This window comes from Mus caroli, chromosome 14 (assembly GCF_900094665.2).
Source record: "Mus caroli chromosome 14, CAROLI_EIJ_v1.1, whole genome shotgun sequence".
Lineage (NCBI taxonomy): Eukaryota > Metazoa > Chordata > Mammalia > Rodentia > Muridae > Mus > Mus caroli.
Genome location: NC_034583.1, coordinates 26,815,982 through 26,835,785, shown reverse-complemented (window position 1 = coordinate 26,835,785; position 19,804 = coordinate 26,815,982). Strand labels below are relative to the sequence as shown.

Here is a 19,804-nt window from a genome sequence, read left to right as displayed (position 1 = left end):
TATGTAAGTACACTGTAGCTGTTTTCAGACACACCAGAAGAGGGCATCTGATCTCATTACAGATGATTGTGAGCCACCATGTGGTGCTGGGAATTGAACTCAGTACCTCTGGAAGAGCAGTCAGTGCTCTTAACTGCTGAGCCATCTCTCCAGCCCCATATTTGTATTTTCATATGGTTTCTCCTCTGTGTATGTATCTGCCTCTGCAGCCATCTCCTCTCTTAAAAGGCTACAAGTCGTATTGAAGCAAAGGCTTCCTTCCTCCTGTATAATTTTATTCCCCCTCCTCTAAACAGGGTTTGTCTGTGTAGCCCCTGGCTGTCCTGGTATTCCCTTTGTAGACCAGGCTAACCTTGGAACTTAGAGATCTGCCTGCTTCTGCCTCCTGAGTGCTGAGATTAAAGGTGGGCACCACCATGCCCTTCTTAGTATGACCTCATTTAACTGACATCTTAATTACATCTGCAAAGACTTTGTTTTCATGTGGACTCCTTGCTAAGCCTAATGCACTGGGTAGGTTGGAGGTCTGAGGGTTTGAGACTTCAGAACATAAACCTGCTTGTTTAGGGTGGCTTTGCTGCACTGTCTAGACTGGCCTTTAATCCCTGAGTTCCTAGGATCCTTCTACCATAGCCTCTCAGGCAGCTTGAACTGTAGGCATGCTCCATTGTGCCTAGTCTCAGTATATGAATTTCTTGTGTTGTTTTTTGTTTCTTAGTGTGAGATTTCTGTGTGTAGCCCTGGATGTCTGAGAACTCACTCTGGAGACCAGGCTGGCCTTGAATTCAGAAATCCACCTGCCTCTACCAAGTGTTGGGATTGTGGTTCAGATCTTTACCACTTTTAACATCCTTTGAATGAATTCTTTAGTTGCTTTTAAAACATCTTTAAATATATCAGGACTTCTCAAAAAAATTGCCAACGTGCTGCCTTTAGGATAGCCTCCTGCATAGCTGGGGCTTAGCCAGGCAGAGCATAGAGCTTTGACTCTTAATTTCAAGCCTCAGCTTGCTTGACACTGATTACAAGTCTGGATGCCCAGTGTCTAGAAGGATCCAGCAGACCTGGAGAAGGTCCAGGAAGAGGCGTAGAGGCTGAAGAGACAGAGGGTGTGCTACTTGGAGAGGGAGCCATGGCAGAGGCCATGGAGGGACCACTCCCTTGAGTCTGCTGTGCTGGAATCACAGAAGTTCTACAACAGAAGCAGGAAGGAAGTAAGGCTTGGGGCAGAACAAAGTTCTAGAGGGTTAAGACAAGAGAGAGACCCATAGCAATGCACAAGCTGATTTGCCAAGAGAAACTGGGCAGATCTTGTCCCTTGGAAAGTGACATGGAGATTCCTCTTGAGCCAGCCCCATGAGGTTCTCACTGCCCTATGGAGACACTGGAGTAGAACATGGTTCTAGTGTTTGGGAAGAAATCTTTAGGTGGAAAACTTTGGGCCTACCTCTGCCTTCTCTTCCTTTCTCCCTCCCTTCCTTTCTTAGGCTAAGGATTGACCCAGAGCTCTATATGCGTTAGACAAGTGATCTGCCATTTACTAAATCCATAAATCATATTTTCCTCCTCCTCTTTCTCTTCCCTATCTTCTTTCATCCCCTCTTCTTCCTCCTCTTTCTCAAGGTTCTTCTTTCTATCAGTCTACATTTCCAAATCCCTGCCTTATTTGTTAGCCCAGGCTAGCCTCTTGAGTTCTGGGAATGCTAGCATGCACCACCAAGCTTGGCTCTAAATCACTTTGTTTTTGTCTGCAAAAAGGTCTCACTACATAACTTTCCCTGAAGTTGAAGTAATCTTCCTGCCTCAGCCTCCCAAGTGATGGGATTATAAGTTCATGCTACACTGCCTAGCTTCCAAGTCATTTTTAATGAGTACATATTTTCATATTTTTTTTTTTTCGAGACAGGGTTTCTCTTTATAGCTCTGGCTGTCCTGGAGCTCACTTTGTAGACCAGGCTGGCCTCGAACTCAGAAATCCGCCTGCATCTGCCTCCCGAGTGCTGGGATTAAAGGAGTGCGCCACCACGCCCAGCCTTTCATATGATTTTTAACCTGCACACACAATAATAATAATATAATAATAATTTAAAGACAAAACAACAACAAAAAAATCAACAAGCCAAAAAGCCAATTAAACCAAACAATAAGAAAGATTCAAACTAGTTCTCTTATGGTTGCACTCTTCCTTCTTCAGTTAAATCATAGGATATAGCACATTTTTTTCTTTTTTTTAAAAGATGTATTTATTTTATTTATATGAGTACACTGAAGCTGTCTTCAGATACACCAGAAGAGGACATCAGAGCCTGTTTCAGATGGTTGTGAGCCACCATGTGGTTGCTGGGAATTGAACTCAGGACCTCTGGAAAAGCAGTCGGTGCTCTTAACTGCTGAGCCATCTCACCAGCCCAATATAGCACATTTAAAAAAATTTTTTGAGACAAAATCTCACGTAGCTCAGGCTGGTCTCTTGAACTCAGTATTTAACCAAGGACCACATGGGGACTTGTAATGGCCCACAAAAGCCAATAAACTGAAGTAAACTGAAAAACTACCAAACCTCTGGCCCCTACCTCCCGAGAAAGGGCTGGAACTATAGGTGTGCACTACCCAGCCTCCTGGTTATTCACACACACACACACACACACAGACACACACACACACACACATTATGTGTATAATTCTTACCATTTTAAATTATTGTGGGGTGGGGTGTGTGTGTGTGTGTGTGTGAATGTAAATGTCTGCAGAGGCAAAAGAAGGTGTCAGTGTTCCTTGAGCTGGAGTCATAAGTAGTTATGAGCTGCCTGAAGTGGATGCTAGGAACTGAACTTGGGTTCTCTGATGAGCCATCTCTCTCTCTCCCACATTTCTTTCTTTTTTAAACTTTATTATTATTAAAGTATATTTTTAAAAATTAAACTTTATTAGTATTGTATTAAATATATGTACATAAACGATATGTGTCAGTGAGTGTAGTCTATGTGTATGAACGATATGTGTCAGTGAGTTAGTATATGTGCATGAATGATATGTGTCTGTGAGTGTAGAATGTCTAGGGCGTGGCATGAGTGTGGAGGTCAAAGGAAAACTTTCTGGGCTCAGTTCTTTCCTTTTACCTTTACGTGGGTCACAGGGATTGGACTCAGGTGACCAGGCTTGTACAGCAAGTGTTTTTTGCCTGCCGAGCATCTCACTGGACCTCATAGACATTCCTTAGAGGAATTCAGCTTGCCAAATATTCCTGGAATTTGGGGAGTAAGAGTATCCCAGAGCAAGTTTCCATCCACTGTTATGGAATCTAGAATGTTGACAGAAAAATGAGCTAACAGTTATGAGCAGTTTGGGAATGCAACAAGCCAGCAATTTCTCAAATCTAAAGTGTGAAGGAAAGAGAGAAAGAAAGAGAGAGGAGGGAGAGAGGGAGAGAGAGAGAGAGGAAAGAAAGGCTATAAGGCTAAGATCAGGGTGAGCTTCCAATACACGGGCCTTCAGGAGGCAAACTACCTCCAAATCATAACACCTGGTTCATGCAACATTGCTGTTGTTTTTTCTGAGTATTAGCTCCCATGGACCACTAGACACCCCATGTAATCCAAGTATAACTTCCCCAACTGGGCTGTTAGGAAACCCCTTTCCAACCTTTGTCTGAATGGGCCTCAAGCTCAACTAGGAGCAAAATTTTTTTCTACCCAGAAAAATTCATCTTAGTTACTTTTCTGTTGCTGTGATAAAATACTCTGAAAAAGCAACTTACTAGAGAAGAGGCTTTATCTTAGGTCATGACGTAGCCCATCCCGGAGTGGATGGTGGGCGCAGCTGGTCACAGTCAGAGAGAGTGATGACTGCATCTTCTCTACGATGCCGTCCATGCCTAGGGAATGGTCTCACCCACAAGTAAGATGGGTTTTCCCACGTCAATTAATGTAATCAAGACAGCCCCTCACGGGTGATTCTAGATTCTGTCACCTTGACAACAGGCTTATTCAGTGTCTAGATGTAGCTTCCAATTCTGCTCCCCAACAGGGATGGCTCAATGGAATGGGGCCTAGTCAGAGTGACTTCCAAGCCCACTCTTACATGTTAGCATTTTGCCCACATGGAGTGGAGTTCACATACTGGAAACCCAACACCTCAGACATTTCAGAGGATTACCTCTGAACAAAGCCAAAAGTGTAGAGCCATTTCAAGTAAATACAGTCTAGTTGGCTGAGGTGTTCAGAAATAAGAAGCGTGGAACTAGGTTCTTACAGCCCTGGACATAATTCCCAGCTCTACAGTTTACCAGGCTTGTGAGTTAGGTAAAAACATCTGGGCTCTGTGAGTCCCGGTTTTTAAACTATGAAACGAAGAAAAGGCAGATAGATCTACCCCCATGAAGATTTTGTGAGAATTAAATAAGCCACAGTGACCTCAGCAGGATTAATTAGGTCCCTTCTTTCCAGAATGTCTTCAGTTTCAGATAATGCTCTATATCTTTATCATGGAGACATAAAACTTTATATACATATATACATGTCTATATATGTATGTGTGTGTGTATATGTGTGTGTGTGTGTGCTTCCTGAATGTAATTTTCCATGCTTGACTGGCCTTTTCCCCACCATGATAGAATCCCATTGAAATGTGTATCACAAAAATGTATATAATTGCCGGGCGTGGTGGCGCACGCCTTTAGTCCCAGCACTCGGGAGGCAGAGGCAGGCGGATTTCTGAGTTCGGGGCCAGCCTGGTCTACAAAGTGAGTGCCAGGACAGCCAGGGCTACACAGAGAAACCCTGTCTCGAAAAAAACAAAACAAAAAAAAAAATGTATATAATTGCCGGGCGTGGTGGCGCACGCCTTTAGTCCCAGCACTCGGGAGGCAGAGGCAGGCGGATTTCTGAGTTCGGGGCCAGCCTGGTCTACAAAGTGAGTGCCAGGACAGCCAGGGCTACACAGAGAAACCCTGTCTCAAAAAACAAAAAAACAAACAAACAAACAAACAAAAAAAAAAAACCAATGTTCAAAAATCAAAGACTCGCTGGCCATGTCTGTTGCCAGTGTGGGGACAGAGCCCTGGGCAGTTATGGAGGATCAAAAGTGTGCAGCAGAGCTCTGGAGCGATCCTTGGCAAGCACAACAATGTGCCAACTGCTTGTGGACGTTGTACATCGTGGTGCGCACTAGGCTCCGCACCACGATGTACAACGTCCACAAGCAGAACCCTGTCTCAAAAAACAAAACAAAACAAAACAAAACAAAAAAAGGAATGAAGAAACAACAGGTACATACATGTACAGAAAAGCTGGGATTGGATGGGCCATGCTCTCTGATGGAGAGGCACCAGCATCAGTTTGGAAACTGAGTTTATTTTATATGTCTGATTGAAGAGGCCAGGTTATCATATACAGCTAAACAAGGAGGCATGTTTAGCTAATATCTATAGGGGAACAGTCTCAGGCTGTACATATCCAGAAGGAAGCCGTGGTCCACATTTCCCACACATGGTCAGTGTCTTAGCTGGGGTTTCTATTGCTGTGAAGAGACACCATGACCGTAGCAACTCTTATAAAGGAAAGGGGCTAGCTTACAGGTTCAGAGGTTTAGTCCATTATTGTCATGACAGGAAGCATGGTCGCATGCAGGCAGACATGGTGCTAAAGAGGTAGCTGGGAGTTGTACATCTGGATCATCAGGCAGCAGGAAGACAGTAACATTGGGCCTGGCTTGATCATCTGAAAACTCAAAGCCCACCCTCAGTGACACAGTTCCTCCAACAAAGCCACACTCCCTAACAGTGCACTCCTTACAGGCCTATCAAGGCCAATTTCATTCAAACAACCATAATCTGGACACAGACCAGGGGATGCTTTACCTTTTTACTGAGCCTGACCAGGGGACATCTTTGCTATTCCTATGGATCTGTGTTATTGGGGGTCCTTTTCTTACCTGTGCCCGTGTCAACGATACACATTCAATTAGGACATATATCATAGCATAGCATGAATTAGACATCTTTATTGCATATATTCTCTGTTCCACTAGATTTCATTCACTTGAGTTTCAGTCCATGCTTTTCTTTTTTTTTTTTTGGTTTTTCAAGACAAGGTTTCTCTGTGTAGTCGTGGCTGTCCTGGAACTCACTCCGTAGCCCAGGCTGGCCTCGAACTCAGAAATCCGCCTGCCTCTGCCTCCCAAGTGCTAGGATTAAAGGCGTGCGCCACCGCGCCCGGCCAGTCCATGCTTTTTAAAAGTCTTTTATTTTGGTAATTATTTATGTGTTTATAGACAGAGTCTTGGTAGCTCGGATGCCCTTCTCCTAACACCTCACCAGCATAGGATTAGAGGCATCCCAACAAGCCTAGTTTACGTGGCTCTGGGAATCAAAGCCAGGACTTTATGCATGATGGCCATGCAACTGGCTATATCCTCAACCCCTTGGACATCTTCATGTTCATGTTATATGGTTCAACCTACACAGTTGGTTCAGTCATTAGACTTTGTAGCAGAGGGGATAAAAAACCAGGCTGTTTCTCCTGTTTAGGTGCCACAGTGCATTTGACTAAAAGGTGACTCTGTCTTCCCTTCCAGGTCTGCCACGTGAATCTGGAGGGTCAGCCATTCTACTCTAAGAAAGACAAACCACTGTGCAAGAAGCACGCACATGCCATCAACGTGTAGGAGCCCAGAGTGGCTGGTGTGGGCCAAGCCCAGGCTGCTCCTGCTACTGATGACGAAGGAGTCAAAGAAGCTGATGTTGTTTCTTCTGGGAGGGAAGGGGGACGAGAGAAAATGGTTGAGCCCTTTTGAAGTCTAACCTTAGTCTTTTCTTGTATACACAGATTGTGTATTATTGTAGTTCAGACTAGAAGCCAAAAGAAGATTCTAAACCCAGCTAGTAATTAATCCATGGCTGGAATTGGACTTCAGATTTTGGGGAAATGACTCCAAGAAATCAACAGTGAAAAACAAACAAACAAACAAACAAAAAAAAAAACCAATGTTCAAAAATCAAAGACTCGCTGGCCATGTCTGTTGCCAGTGTGGGGACAGAGCCCTGGGCAGTTATGGAGGATCAAAAGTGTGCAGCAGAGCTCTGGAGCGATCCTTGGCAAGCACAACAATGTGCCAAGCAGTGTTTGCTGTGCGGATATTTTTAGAGCCGGCACTGAGAGCTCCTTAGCTAAGACCCATTGGGCTTTCCTCACCAAATAAGGAAGAGTTGCTCCATTAGCATCACAGAGTTACCTCTGCACATCAGACTTCAGATGTTGAACAAACTTGAAACATATAAGGGGAGCCCAGGCGTCTGAGGCAATGGCGGGCCACCACTGGGCAAGTGAAAAGGCTCTGGAGAGGTCTTTGGCTCATGCCACAGACAGGGGAGAAAAGATGAGCTTTCTCTGCATCTCCCCCTCTTTCCCTCTGAAATATCTAAAGTCCCTGGAAGGCTTTGCTCCTTTATGAATTGTTAAGGGAAAGTGAAATTGGGTTTCTCCAGTTTTGCTTTACAATGTATGAGAAGAGGTTTGAAAAGGACTGTGGGTGGGGTTTTAGCCTTTGTTTTGCTTTAAGAGGGTTCTGAGCGGGAGTGTTCTGTGCATGTATTTCACCCCCTACCCACAACAGCTCACAAATATCTTCCTCAGCCCCACCCTCAAATAGGCTCAGTGGGAAAAAGAGAGACAGCATCAAACAGGATGGTAGAACAGGCTCCCTGGAGCACCTGCGCGCATGCTCATGGAGAGAGGGTGCTCTGCTAACCTCAGGAAGAATGCATGGGCTGCAGGACCTCCCACCTCCAGAGCTGCACCATCCCCTTAACCTGTTCCTTTAAGTGCAGCACAGGAAGTATATACTCATGCTGACTGCTGCAAGGAGGGAAAGCTGCATTTGCCATTTGGGCCAATATTTTGAAAATCGTTGACTGGCTTTAGAATATTTATTGAAATAGACCTGGCCTTCAGACTCTATAACAATACAGGTGACTCTTTTACATATACATGGAGTTAGGTGAGCTTGGTAAAGCTATTTAGAAGTAAAGAATGTGGCTTCCCTTTTGGGTTTCGAGATGGTGCAATCACTTTCCTTTCTAGGAAGTGCTGTTAGGAAGGATGTTCATTGAAAATGGCATTGAAGCAGGTTGTGTGTGTATGTGTGTGTGTGTATGTGTGTGTTTCTCATTGGTGCACAGTATGTAGGCACTCTACCAACCACTGCCCTTCTCTCCTCCAACCTGTTTTGGATTTTCCACTTTGCACGTTTGAAATGTTTTATAGGAATGCATTCAAACTCTTCTTTTGAGAACTAAGACTTTCAAGAGACCATCCATCCTCCTACTTACCGGTCTCTCCTCCCTGGAAGACTCTGGATTAGTTAGACATTGTGTAGTAGGAAGTCCATAGTTAGTGTGGAATCACCAATTCCGCCCAGGCAGCACCAGGGAAGGTCAGAGCTATGCTCCTACCAAACAGCTCTTCTTTACTTTTTATGCAAAACTCCAGGCTGAGTGCATTCTGCTGGGACAGCTCAGAGGTTTGTCCAGACATGCAGAACAGTACCTTGTGTAGTCTGTTATTTTTGGAAATTTCAGATATTCAGGGACATGGAGCTTGCTGACTAAACAGAAGGCTTCTAGGCAGTTGATTTTTTAAAAAAAAATCTATTAAATGATTAGGAACTGATCTTGAGGAAGGAAAATAAAAACCCCTACCATTATATTTCCAAAATGTCTTTTTAAAGGTTTTATACATGATCCCAGACACTGCTCCTGTGTAATCATTATCCTTTTTTGTAGGATCCTTAAGAAGGAAATCAAAATATCCCAAAGGAAAGCATCACCATATCCTATATTAAATAATTTTAAACAAATATTTAATAGCTTATATATATATTTAAATGACTCTTATTTTTTAAATACAAAACAACATTTTAGAGGCTGGGTGTAATTCAGTGGTACAGAATTTTCCTAGAATTTAGGATTCTCTAGCTTTGGTCCCCAGCACTGCCAAAAACCAATATAAAGGTAGCAGAGAAGAAGCCAGTTTCAAGAATGGTCCACAGGGTGAGCATGCATAGTGTTAAGATTAAGGCTGTATGTCGATAGGCTAACATCACATCTTTACTATTGCATAGGAGGACTACAGTTTGTCTTGTTTTCTTATTCTTGGCATTAATCTAATATGCTGATAAACACTCACCTTTTGAGTAGAATGGCTTGTATCGGCAGTGTTTGTGTTAGCAATCTAGCCTTTGTAATGTGAACTTTCAACCCTAGCATTCTTGCTTTGGGGTCTTCTTCCTTTCTTTTTGGTAAGTTTTCTGAAGTTGGAATATAGTATGTTAGAGGTGTGCATAAAACTATTTTGCATGGTTTTCTTTTTCTTTATTTTCCTTTCTTTTTGGTCCGTGTGGATTCTTTTTAGCAAAATAAAATTCAGGAAAAAAAGATACAAATGCCGATGTTTATTCTGTGTAAAGTTCTTTCATGTGTCATTAAAAAATAGCTGACATCTAGAGGCCCATAAATAAAAGCATGAGACAAATTGTCCTGTGAATAAGGGACACTGCTCACTCAGTCTGTGGCACATCAGCAACTTAATTGCCTTATGTAAACAAAGTTGTATGAATAACACATGTTTTATATGCAAAAATAATTAATACGTTGAAGAATAGGCCTTGCCTTTTAGATTTGGAAAGGTACTTCTAGTTAGGTGATTCAATATTTAATATTTAGTCTCACGATACAGCCTCTGCCTCTTCAGTTCTGGTGTACAACAGATCGTGGACTACAGACCCAGCACATGATCAGATTCTTTTTTAATTGTTATTTCATTTTATAACTTGTAGTGTGTGTGTGTAGGTGTGTGTAAGAGCACATGTGCCATGGTGTGTGTGTAGCGTCAGAGGACAAGTTTCAGGAGTCTCTTTCCACCATGTGGGTTCCGAGTACAGATTCAGGTCATCGTGTTTAGAAGCAAGTGTCACTACCCACTGAGCCATCTTGATAGCCTAGATTTATTTGTTTATTTATAAATTTATCTATTTTAAATTTTTCTATTTATTTTTATTTTATGTGCATGAGCACTTTGCTTGCATGTGTGTATGTCCATCATTTGCCTGCCTGGTACCTTTGCAGGTCAGAAGAGAATGTACAACCCTGGACCTGGAGTTACTGATGTGGCTATGCTTCCTACAAACCACCCTGTCCTCTGCAAGAGCAACACATGGTCTTCACCACTGAGCCATCTCTCCAGCCCCAACTTTAAGATTTATCTCTTATTACTCTTTATCTATGAACATATGCATGTGTCTGGGTATGCATGGGCCTGTGAGCATGGGTTCCAGTAGAGTCTAGAAGAAGGATTGGATTTCTCTGGAGCTGGAGTTATAACGGGTCATGAACCACCTGACTTGGGTGCCGTCCCCAAAAATCTTTTGGAAGAACTAGCAGTGAGAACAAACGACATAACAATTAAAAATATCAACCACATAAGTCAGATTTTTGGTATCACGAACCTGCGCCAAAATTCTATCCTTGACTGAAGATTGAAGGCAAAATAAAAAAATATTTGTTCTGCGCTAGGCTATGGCAGTTCTGACCTGCAAGTCCAGCACCTGGAAGGCGGGAGCAGGAGTGAGGCTGGACATTCAAGACCAGAATGGTCTCTTTTACAAGACCCTGTCTCAAAGACAAATAAACAGCCTTGTTCTTTTGCTCACTATTCACTAAAGCAATGTTGGCTCTTCCTGGTAGTGACGACCTTCCTGTGAAAAAAGATCTCTCCCAAAGGGTTCCCACCTCCTCCAAATGTAAAGACACAGGTAGGACCTCATACAGAGCCCCAGTCCCTACTGTAATCATTCTATAAAACCACTATGGCCTAGGGTCGTCATGTGCATCTTTAATTCCAGCATTCATGAGGCAGAGGCAAGAAAATCTCTGCGAGTTAGAGCCCAGCATGGTCTATATTACCAGTTCCAGGTCAGCCAAAGCTTGTGAGACCATTTCAAAACCAAAACCAAAACCAACCAAACAAGAAACAAACCAACAAACCACCCAACCAACCCTCCATGGTCGTGAACAATGCATATACTGTAGGTTTTGGGTATAAGCTTGTGGTTTGGCTGTTGGCTTACAAAGATTTCCCTATGGCATTTTCATACACAGTTCATGTTGACTTGCCCTTCCTCCCCCCGCCCCTGGCTGTGCTCCCCATCCCCACTTAAACCCCTCTTCCACCCACAGTACTCTTCCTTTTACTATTTTATCCCATGTGTGCTAGTGTTTAAATATATTCAGTGTTCCTTTTTAGAGTTCCACTCACATTTAAACCATTCGTACAACCTGAGCAATAGCTGGCTCCTTTTTTTTTTTTAAAGATTTGTTTATTTATTATACATAAGTACACTGTAGCTGTCTTCAGACACACCAGAAGAGGCCATCAGATCCCATTACAGATGGTTGTGAGCCACCATGTGGTTGCTGGGATTTGAACTCAGGACCTTTGGAAGAGCCATCAGTGCTCTTACCTAGAAGCCGAGCCATCTCTCCAGCCCAACAGCTGGCTCCTTGATGTATGACTGTTCCCAGTAAATTCATCATAAATTGAAAATATCATAAGCAAAAACTGTATTGGACGGCCTAGGGAAGTACTCCTATTGGTGGAGTGCTTGTTTGCCACACCGGAAGCCCTGGGTTCTAGCTGTAGCAATGTAGAACAAGAGCGAGTGACACATGCCTGTAATCCCGTAGCTCAGGGGGCGGAAACTGGAGGATTGGAAGTCCAAGGTTATGCTCTCATCCTTGGCTACTCCAGGCCAGCTGGCTTGGGAGTTTCTGATGTGCTGTTCTGTCTCTGACTTCCATCTCAAAGTCATGGTGCTGAGATGACAGATGCATCCCCTCCTGCCCAGCTTTGTGCTCAGGCTCCAAGGCATGAACTCAGATCCTCACCAATTAAGCTAGCTTGCCGCCCATAAGGTGCTTTGATTGGGTGGTCAGGAAAAACCATTCTGATTAGGTAGAGTTGGGCAGTGAGAAGAAATTAACCATACGAAAGCTGGGATCCAACCCGAGGGAACACAGAGAGCAAAGGATTTAAAGAGAGCAACTGGAATCCGGAGGACACAGGGCTTGAGAACACAGGGAGGGGGAGGGGAGGAGGGAAGGCACGGTGGGCCAGGGCTTCACTGAAGACACTGTCTGCTGGTTGCAAAGGGAGGGAATGGATGATGGATGGAAAGTAAAGAGAGAGAATCTGAATCCTGATAAAAACGAGAATTGCATTTTTCTTATAAAGCATTTCACTTGGACAGAGTGTCCAAAGTTCAAGCAGTTCTAGACGAGCGTGAAGGAACTTTGACAGTTGGAACGTAGTGGGCTAAAGCCCTGGGAGACAGCAGCGCCGTGTGGGTAGGATGTCTGGGAAGCACAGAGCCGTGCTTGTCCACACACCCACACACACACTGAACACCTTGGGTTTTACTTCACTGCAGCCACACTACATGCACTGTTCTGAGATAAGCTTTCTTTTAAGAACCATTAATCCTGGAACTGTGAACTCCACTGTACGGTCCTAGTTACACTTCTATAAAATGCAGCTGAAGGGTTATCTGAGAATAAGAATTGTGAGTTCATCTCTTGACTTGCGTTCCAGGATACATCATCTCATTAATTTTATCAAGGCAATCAACTACTCTTCTGAGCCATTCACCATCTACAGATTCTGTTTTGTGCCTCTCTGTGAGCCTCAGGTTCACATGCCTGGGTTTGCCATCCTGAAGTATCTGGATGTCCCCTGCTGTGTACACATGTGTTTTTGTTCCACAGGGTGGAGGAATGACTGTGTGTGCTTTCCTAGCATCCCCGTCCAAGAAATGGGTTTGTTAGGAGTTCAAGACCAGCCTAGTCTACAGAGCAAGTTCTAGGACAGCCAGGGTGTGGTGGTGTGAATGTGCTTGGCCCATGGGAAGTGGCACTATTAGGAGATTGTTAGGTTGTTGGCCTTGTTAGAGCAGTGGTGGCTTTGTTGGAGCAGTTGTGGCCTTGTTGGAGCAGTTGTGGCCTTATTGGAGGTAGTGTGTCACTGATCAGTGTGGGAGTGGGCTTTGAGGTCCTATGCTCAAGCTCTGTCCAGTGTGAAGGAGAGCTTACTCCTGGCTGCCTTTGGGTCAAGATGTAGAACTCTTTGATCCTCCAGCACCAAATCTGCCTGAACAATGCCATTCTCCCCACCATGATGATAATGGACTGAACTTCTGAGGCTATATAAGCCAGACCCAATGAAATGTTTGCCTTTATAAGAGTTGCCTTGGTCATGGTATCTCTTCAGCAACGGGAACCCTAAGACACAGGGCTACACAAAGAAACTGTCTCAAAAAACCAAACCTAACTAAACCAAACCAAAACCAAAACCAAAAACCAAAACAAAGCAAAACAAACAAAAAACAAATACAAACAATCCCAACAAAATGGGTTTGTGTAATCTGAGGCAGGAAAATCAGAATATTTTCCCCAAGGGTACATTAAAACTGGAGCTCATACAGAGATAGCCTCTTTTCTCATTAGTGGTTGTGCTAGAAGTCCAAGAAAGTCTTCAATAGGAGAGAACAAAGCCCACTGGCATTGAGAAGCAAAAGCTAGAAACAGTCTCCAAGCAGGTGGGCTCTCCAGCCTCTGGATCAACCCAAAGCTCTAGGCCTATTTTTTCTGTGGTTTAATAAATCTCCCTTTATCCGTGAGCTCCTTTACAAATATTTTCATTACCTTTATTTAGCCAGGTGAGGTGATGCATTTCCTTAATCCCAGCGCTCAGAGCCGGATCTCTGTGAGCTCAAGGCCTACCTGGTCTACATAGTGAGTTCCAGCCAACCAGAGCTCTACAGCGAGTCAAAGTAAAACAAACTATTATTAATTGCATTTATTGAATTGTTAATTCGTTGCGAGAGGTAGTGCAGGTGGGGTCAGAGGGCAACCTGTGGGAGTAGTTCTCTCCTTCTAGTGTGTAGGGCTGCAACTCAGCTGTCAGACCTGAAGACAAAGGCCTTACCTGCCCTGCTGAGCCATCCCCCTGGCCCTCCCTCAGTCTCTCTGAATTGGGATTGGTTTTGGCTGAGAATGTGGTTCACTTGTACAGCATATATAGACTTTGTCTCTACCACAGCATGACACAAACCACACACACACACACACATGGGGGTGGGGGGAGGAATCCCTTACTAAACAAGGATAGTAGGGGCACTTGAAGCCCTCCTAAGCTGCCACTCAGCCCACCCACACCATGGTTCTAAACACACAATGTAGCACAGCAGTGAGCCTGCATTTTTTTCAGACAAACCCCACAGCCCTGCTGTCTTACATCCCTTCCCAAGTAGGGCTCTGCACCTGCCACTGGCTGAGCCTCGGTCCTACCACCCAACCTGCTTCCCTTTCTGTGGGCTGTAGGTGCTACCTTGTCATTGAAACTAGAATTATGGAGTTGTCCTATCTCCTATCTTCTCCACGGTGGCTCTTACTGACAAACAGTAATTACTCCAGGTTGACAAACGTACTTCCTGGTCCTGCTCGTCTTCGTTCCCATTTGGGTCCTCTCTAAAAACATCTGACCACCTGTCTTAGTCAGGGTTCTCTAGAGTCACAGAACTTATGGGATATCTCTATACATTAAAGGAAATTATTGTAATGACTTACAGTCTGCAGTTCAACTAATCCAACAGCTGTGAACAGGAAGTCCAAGAATCTGGTAGTTGCTCAGTCCCACGAGGCAGTAGCTTCAGCTGGTCTTCTACATAACTTGGAATCCTGAAGAAGTAGGTTCCAACAGATGTGCTGGCAGGTAAATGCAAGCAGGCAAAGAAGAGTGAGTTTTCCTTCTCCCATCATCCTTTTGAAGGCCTCTAGCAGAAGGTATGGTCTAGACTAAAGGTGTGTACCATTAGGCCTAGATCTGGAACTTGCTCTGTCCCAGGCTGGCCTTGAACCCAGAGATATGCTTGCCTCAGTCTCCTGGGATTAAAGGCATGTACCACCTTGCCTGGGCCTAAGCTTTCCATGGTCACTCTGCCTCAAGTTCCTTATCAAAAAGCCTGTGTCATCCCATGTCAAGATCTGAATCTAAAGCCTGAGTCTTCCTGTCTCTAGATCTGGATCACGGTGTGCCCTCCATTTCTGGATTACAGTTCATTCCAGATATAGTCAAGTTGACACATGGGGATAGTCATCACACCACCCATTCAGTGGACCTACATGACAATCAGATAAGCTTCCATTATGACTGGCCACCCCAACCTCTCTAGTCTGGCCTCCCCATCCCTTGTATACCTACCTTCATATAGTGTTGTGTCGGCCACATCTTTGCGTTTCCCCAACACCCCCTCACTGTTGCACTATCTAACAGTTGTCTGCTCATGTACTGTCTCATCTGTTTCCACAGGAAGCAGTTTGTGAGTGATGACTGTTTGGAGCACACTTAGTAGGCAGTAGTGGCGCATGACTTTAATCCCACCACTCAGAAGGCAGAGGCAGGCAGATTTCTGAGTTCGAGGTCAGCCTGGTTGACAGAGTGAGTTCCAGGACAGCCAGGACCTATACCAAGAAACCCTGTCTCGAAAAGGATGCAGGGGGGAAAAATGGTAGGCAGGTTGAATTGCTCTTTTTAGATCTAAATTTTAAATCTTTATTGTTTTTTCAGTGGATTACAACTTGGGGTTTTTCAGATATACAGGTAGGCACTAGACTGGGAAGGCACAGAAACAAAACACAAAAGAAAGAAAACTGTCATTGTCACTTGTCATTGTCACTTGTCATTGTCACTTGTTATTGTCACTTAGCTGAGAACCTAGATTTTTTTTTCACAAATTCTATTTAAAAACGAAAGCATTTTAGCTTGAGTCTGCCTTGAACTTGGAAGCAAGCAAGGAAGTAAATAAAATATGAGTAGTATCAGCTACATAAAACCTTCAGCCGGACGTGGTGGAGCACGCCTTTAATCCCAGCACTTGGGAGGCAGAGGCAGGCGGATTTCTGAGTTCGAGGTCAGCCTGGTCTACAGAGTGAGTTCCAGGACAGCCAGGGCTAAAAGAAAAACCAAAACCAAACCAAAACAAAACAAAAACCTAAAGCATTTTATTACATGGATTCTTAGACTACTCTGCCATGTACAAATTGACTCTCTATCTAGCTCTAGTTCAGAGCCAGGTGATGTATAGAAGATATGCGGACCATTTCTGAGCAGTTTTTAGATTATAGGAAGGAGCCTGCACCTATTTGCATAGTTTCACCACAATTGCGGTGACACAATTACAGAGGCTGCCTTTGGGGAATGATAGCTGGTGTGAGCCTGGGTCACAAGGAAGGAAGGCTGTGGTTGTAATTCTGACTCGCCTGTGGCCACCTCTGCAGAGGCCTCTCCTGATGGTCGGTGTCCTCCTGGTGGGCATCAAGAGAGACGAATTGATGAAAAGTAGTAGGCTCAGATTGGAGAAGAGCCTAGGCAGCCTGGGATCCAGGTTTAATACGGTTGTCTTTAAGAATTGAGTACCAGGGGCTTGGAGAGATGGCACAGAGGTTAAGAGCACTGGTTGGTCTTCTAGAAGTCCTGAGTTCGACTCCCAGCAACCACATGGTGGCTCATGACCATCTGTAATGGAATCTGATTCCCTCTTCTAATGTGCATGAAAACAAAGCACTCATATACAATAAATAAATAAATCATTAAAAAGAAAAGAAAAGAAAAGAAAAAGAAAAAAAAAAAAGAATGGAGTACCAGGTGTGATGGCCAATAATCCCAGCATTTGGGAGGCTGAGTTGGGAGGAAGGTCCCTCTGAGTTCAAGCTCACCCTGGGCTACAGAGTAAGTGGTAAGGTCAGGCTGGGCTAGGATTGAGACACCCCCCCCCCATCAAATTCTGCCCCCAGAAAGAGGAAGAAAACCAAATCAAACACCAAACTGAGTTTTCATTTAGAATGGGGGGTGGGGGGAGCAGCAAAGGAATGGAGTCACAGCTCTGCATCTCTCTCTTCTGAGAGCGCTTTAGGCAAATGATCAGAAATGCTTACATAGGAATGCTGCCCAGATTGCTATCTAGCTTCCTCTCTCAGCCTAGACCATTCCAGCCATGCTCAGTCCTACAGGGACTTTTTTCAAAACAAGCGACCCTTGCAAAGCTACTCTGGATTCAGGCCACTAGAATGCAGAACCCACCCGTTTTGGGGTCCCAATCCCCTGGTGCGTGTTCTATGTTAGACACTGGTAAGTTTGTTTAGGGCTGTCCTCCGAGCCAGGACCAAGACACGCCCTAGAGTTGGAGACTAAAGCAGATTGCCTGATGAGATGAAGTTGAAACAGCTCCACAACTCCCACCTCCAAACAAGTGGTTGTCTTTCTCCACCTTCTAGTTGATGTGTTCCAATCTCAGAAGTCCAGGTTTAATGTGGGGGTAATGCTAACCAAAGCAAGCTGTCGGATGGTATGTAATGCTAGGTTGGACGTTAGGAGGAAGAAAGGGTACTTTAGAAGCCTCTGGCAGTGGCTTAGATCTGAACCATAGATATTAGGTCCTTTTGAGTTGCTTCAAATGATTAAAATAACTAGATGTATCTATAGCTTGTAGGTTCATAACCATGGTGTGACTTTAAGGAAAGAAAACAGCTTTTCTTTGTTGCCCGGGTGGGTCTTGAACTCCTAGGCTCATAAGATCTTCTTGTCTCAGCCTCCCAAGTAGCTGGGAATACAGGATATGTTTGATTTTTGTTTTATAGCACATTTCCATGTTTGCGTTTAGGGCTTGGCGCTTTATGTTTTTCCCATTGAATCTTTACAACCCTACAAGGCAAGGAAGCCAAGGTTCAGATAGGTTCAATGCCTTTCCCTAAAATGCCCCATTAGGAACTCCGTCTGAAATCATGCGGCTCTCTTTAGTGGAAACGTTATGTTTTCCGGAAACACAGGGAGTCAGCCAGCTGAGTCCAGTTTCTTTGCTGCGCTCTCACTATGACCCAGGCATGAGGGTTTGCAGGCAGTGAGCTGAGATACAGCTCAGGACACCAAGTTTTCATGGGTTAGGCTCTGGGTTTCATTTCTAGCACAGAAAAAAAAAGTAGAATAAAATAAAGTAAATAAATAAAAAGAAACAAGTGATCGTTAGTTTGAGGTCAATAAGATTTTAATGTGGTCTCACAGAGATTTTAGTCCGGTAGAGGGAATAGGCATGTTATGGCATAATTTCACTGTCCTATACCAGTAAAGTATTTCTGCAATTTTCCTATAAGGAAGCCATAAAAGCAAAAAATGCACTTTGGGACTTTGCTATTGTGAAATTTCTTTCCAATCTATTACTTTATTTTAAACCTCGTGTTTTTCAAGTTGTTTTTTAGAATAGTTATTTTTATTGCATTTATTTATATATTTTTAAAAATTCTTTTGTTTTCATTTTGAAATTTATTTTACTTTTTTTTTTTAATGTGTAAAAGTATGTGTCTGGGTGTGCAGATGCCTGCTGAGGCCAGAGAAAATGGCTTCTCTTAGAGCTGGAGTTATAGACAGTTGTGAGCCACTTGAGATGGGCTTTCAACCAAACTCTGGTCTCTCCAAGAACAGGAAGCACTCTTTTTTTTTTTTTTTTTTTTTTTTTTTTTTTTTTAAAGGAAAACACTTTGCAGTCCCGGTCCTTTATTTCTTTTTTGTACATTAGGCCATGAATTCCTGTGGAATGGGCTCCAGCAGCTCCGACTCTTTTCCATTAGTCCTCACAGAGTGGGCTTCTCTGAGTGGCACAGGCGGGCGCTTCAGCTGAACCCAGGAGCCCTTCTCCTTGGCTTCCTTTTTCTTCTGATCGTTCTCCTTCACCCGCATCAGGAAGCTGTCCCTGCTCTTTGAGTGCTCGATGCGCTCAATCCGCACATTGATCCTCTTGGCCAGAATTTTGCCCTTAACTCGCGTGTTTACAATGATGCCCACGGTATGCTGGTAGACATTGTAGACTCTTCTGCTTTTGCCATGGTAGCACTTACGGGGCATTCCTTTTTGAACGAATGGGATGAAGGCATCCCATTCCTTTGATGTCTACAATATTGCCCTTCTTGTAGATTCGCATGTATGTGGCCAAAGGAACAACGCCATGTTTCCTAAAAAGCCTAGAGAACATATACAAGATGCCTCTCCTCTTTCCCTTTGTGTTCGTCATTTTGGCGAGTTACTGGAAGATGTCTGCCGCGGCTGAGACAGGAAGCACTCTTAACCACTGATCTGTGTCCCCAGCCTCAATTTATTATACTATATGTGTATGGTATGTGTGTCAGTGTGTGCTCAAGTGCACCGTGGTGCACTGTGAAGGTTAGAATAGAACTTTGGGAGTCTACTTTCTTATGCTACCACATGGGACCCAGGATTGAACTCAGGCCATAAGGTTTGAATGGCAAGTACTTCTACCTGCTGAGCCATCAGACCAGCCTAGATACTTGTTTTTTTGTTTTTATTTAAGGTGGGGTTTCTCTGTGTAGTCCTAGCTGCCCCAGAACTTGCTCTGTAGACCAGGCTGGCCTTCAAACTCAGAGACCCACCTGTCTCTGCCTCCAGAGTGCTGGGATTAAAGGCATGTGCTACCATATCTAGCCCCATAACATATGTGTGTATGCATGTGCATGTATGCACATATATATGTGTGTGTGTATATATATATATATATACATATATATATATATATATATATATATATATATATATATATATTTTAGTCATCTATTTTTTTTTCTTTTGAGACAGGGTCTCATGTAGCCCAGTGTGGCCTTGAGCCACACAAGCAAGCATTCTGTCAACTGAGT

The 19,804-nt window shown here is 43.9% G+C and overlaps 1 protein-coding gene across 3 annotated transcripts in view; it reads left to right on the top strand.

Moving 5' to 3' along the window:
• Ldb3 (LIM domain binding 3) overlaps positions 1 to 9,769 on the top strand; it is a 64,064-nt gene extending 54,295 nt beyond the window's left edge. The window contains exon 15 of one of the 3 annotated variants that reach the window (XM_021181352.2): positions 6,574 to 9,769. In XM_021181352.2, coding sequence (XP_021037011.1) covers positions 6,574 to 6,663 — 90 coding nt within the window. In that variant the 3' untranslated portion in view covers positions 6,664 to 9,769. The remainder of the gene's footprint in view (positions 1 to 6,573) is intronic. The other 2 variants (XM_021181354.2, XM_021181351.1) reach the window with 2 other exon arrangements.
• The last annotated feature ends 10,035 nt before the right edge of the window (positions 9,770 to 19,804 follow it).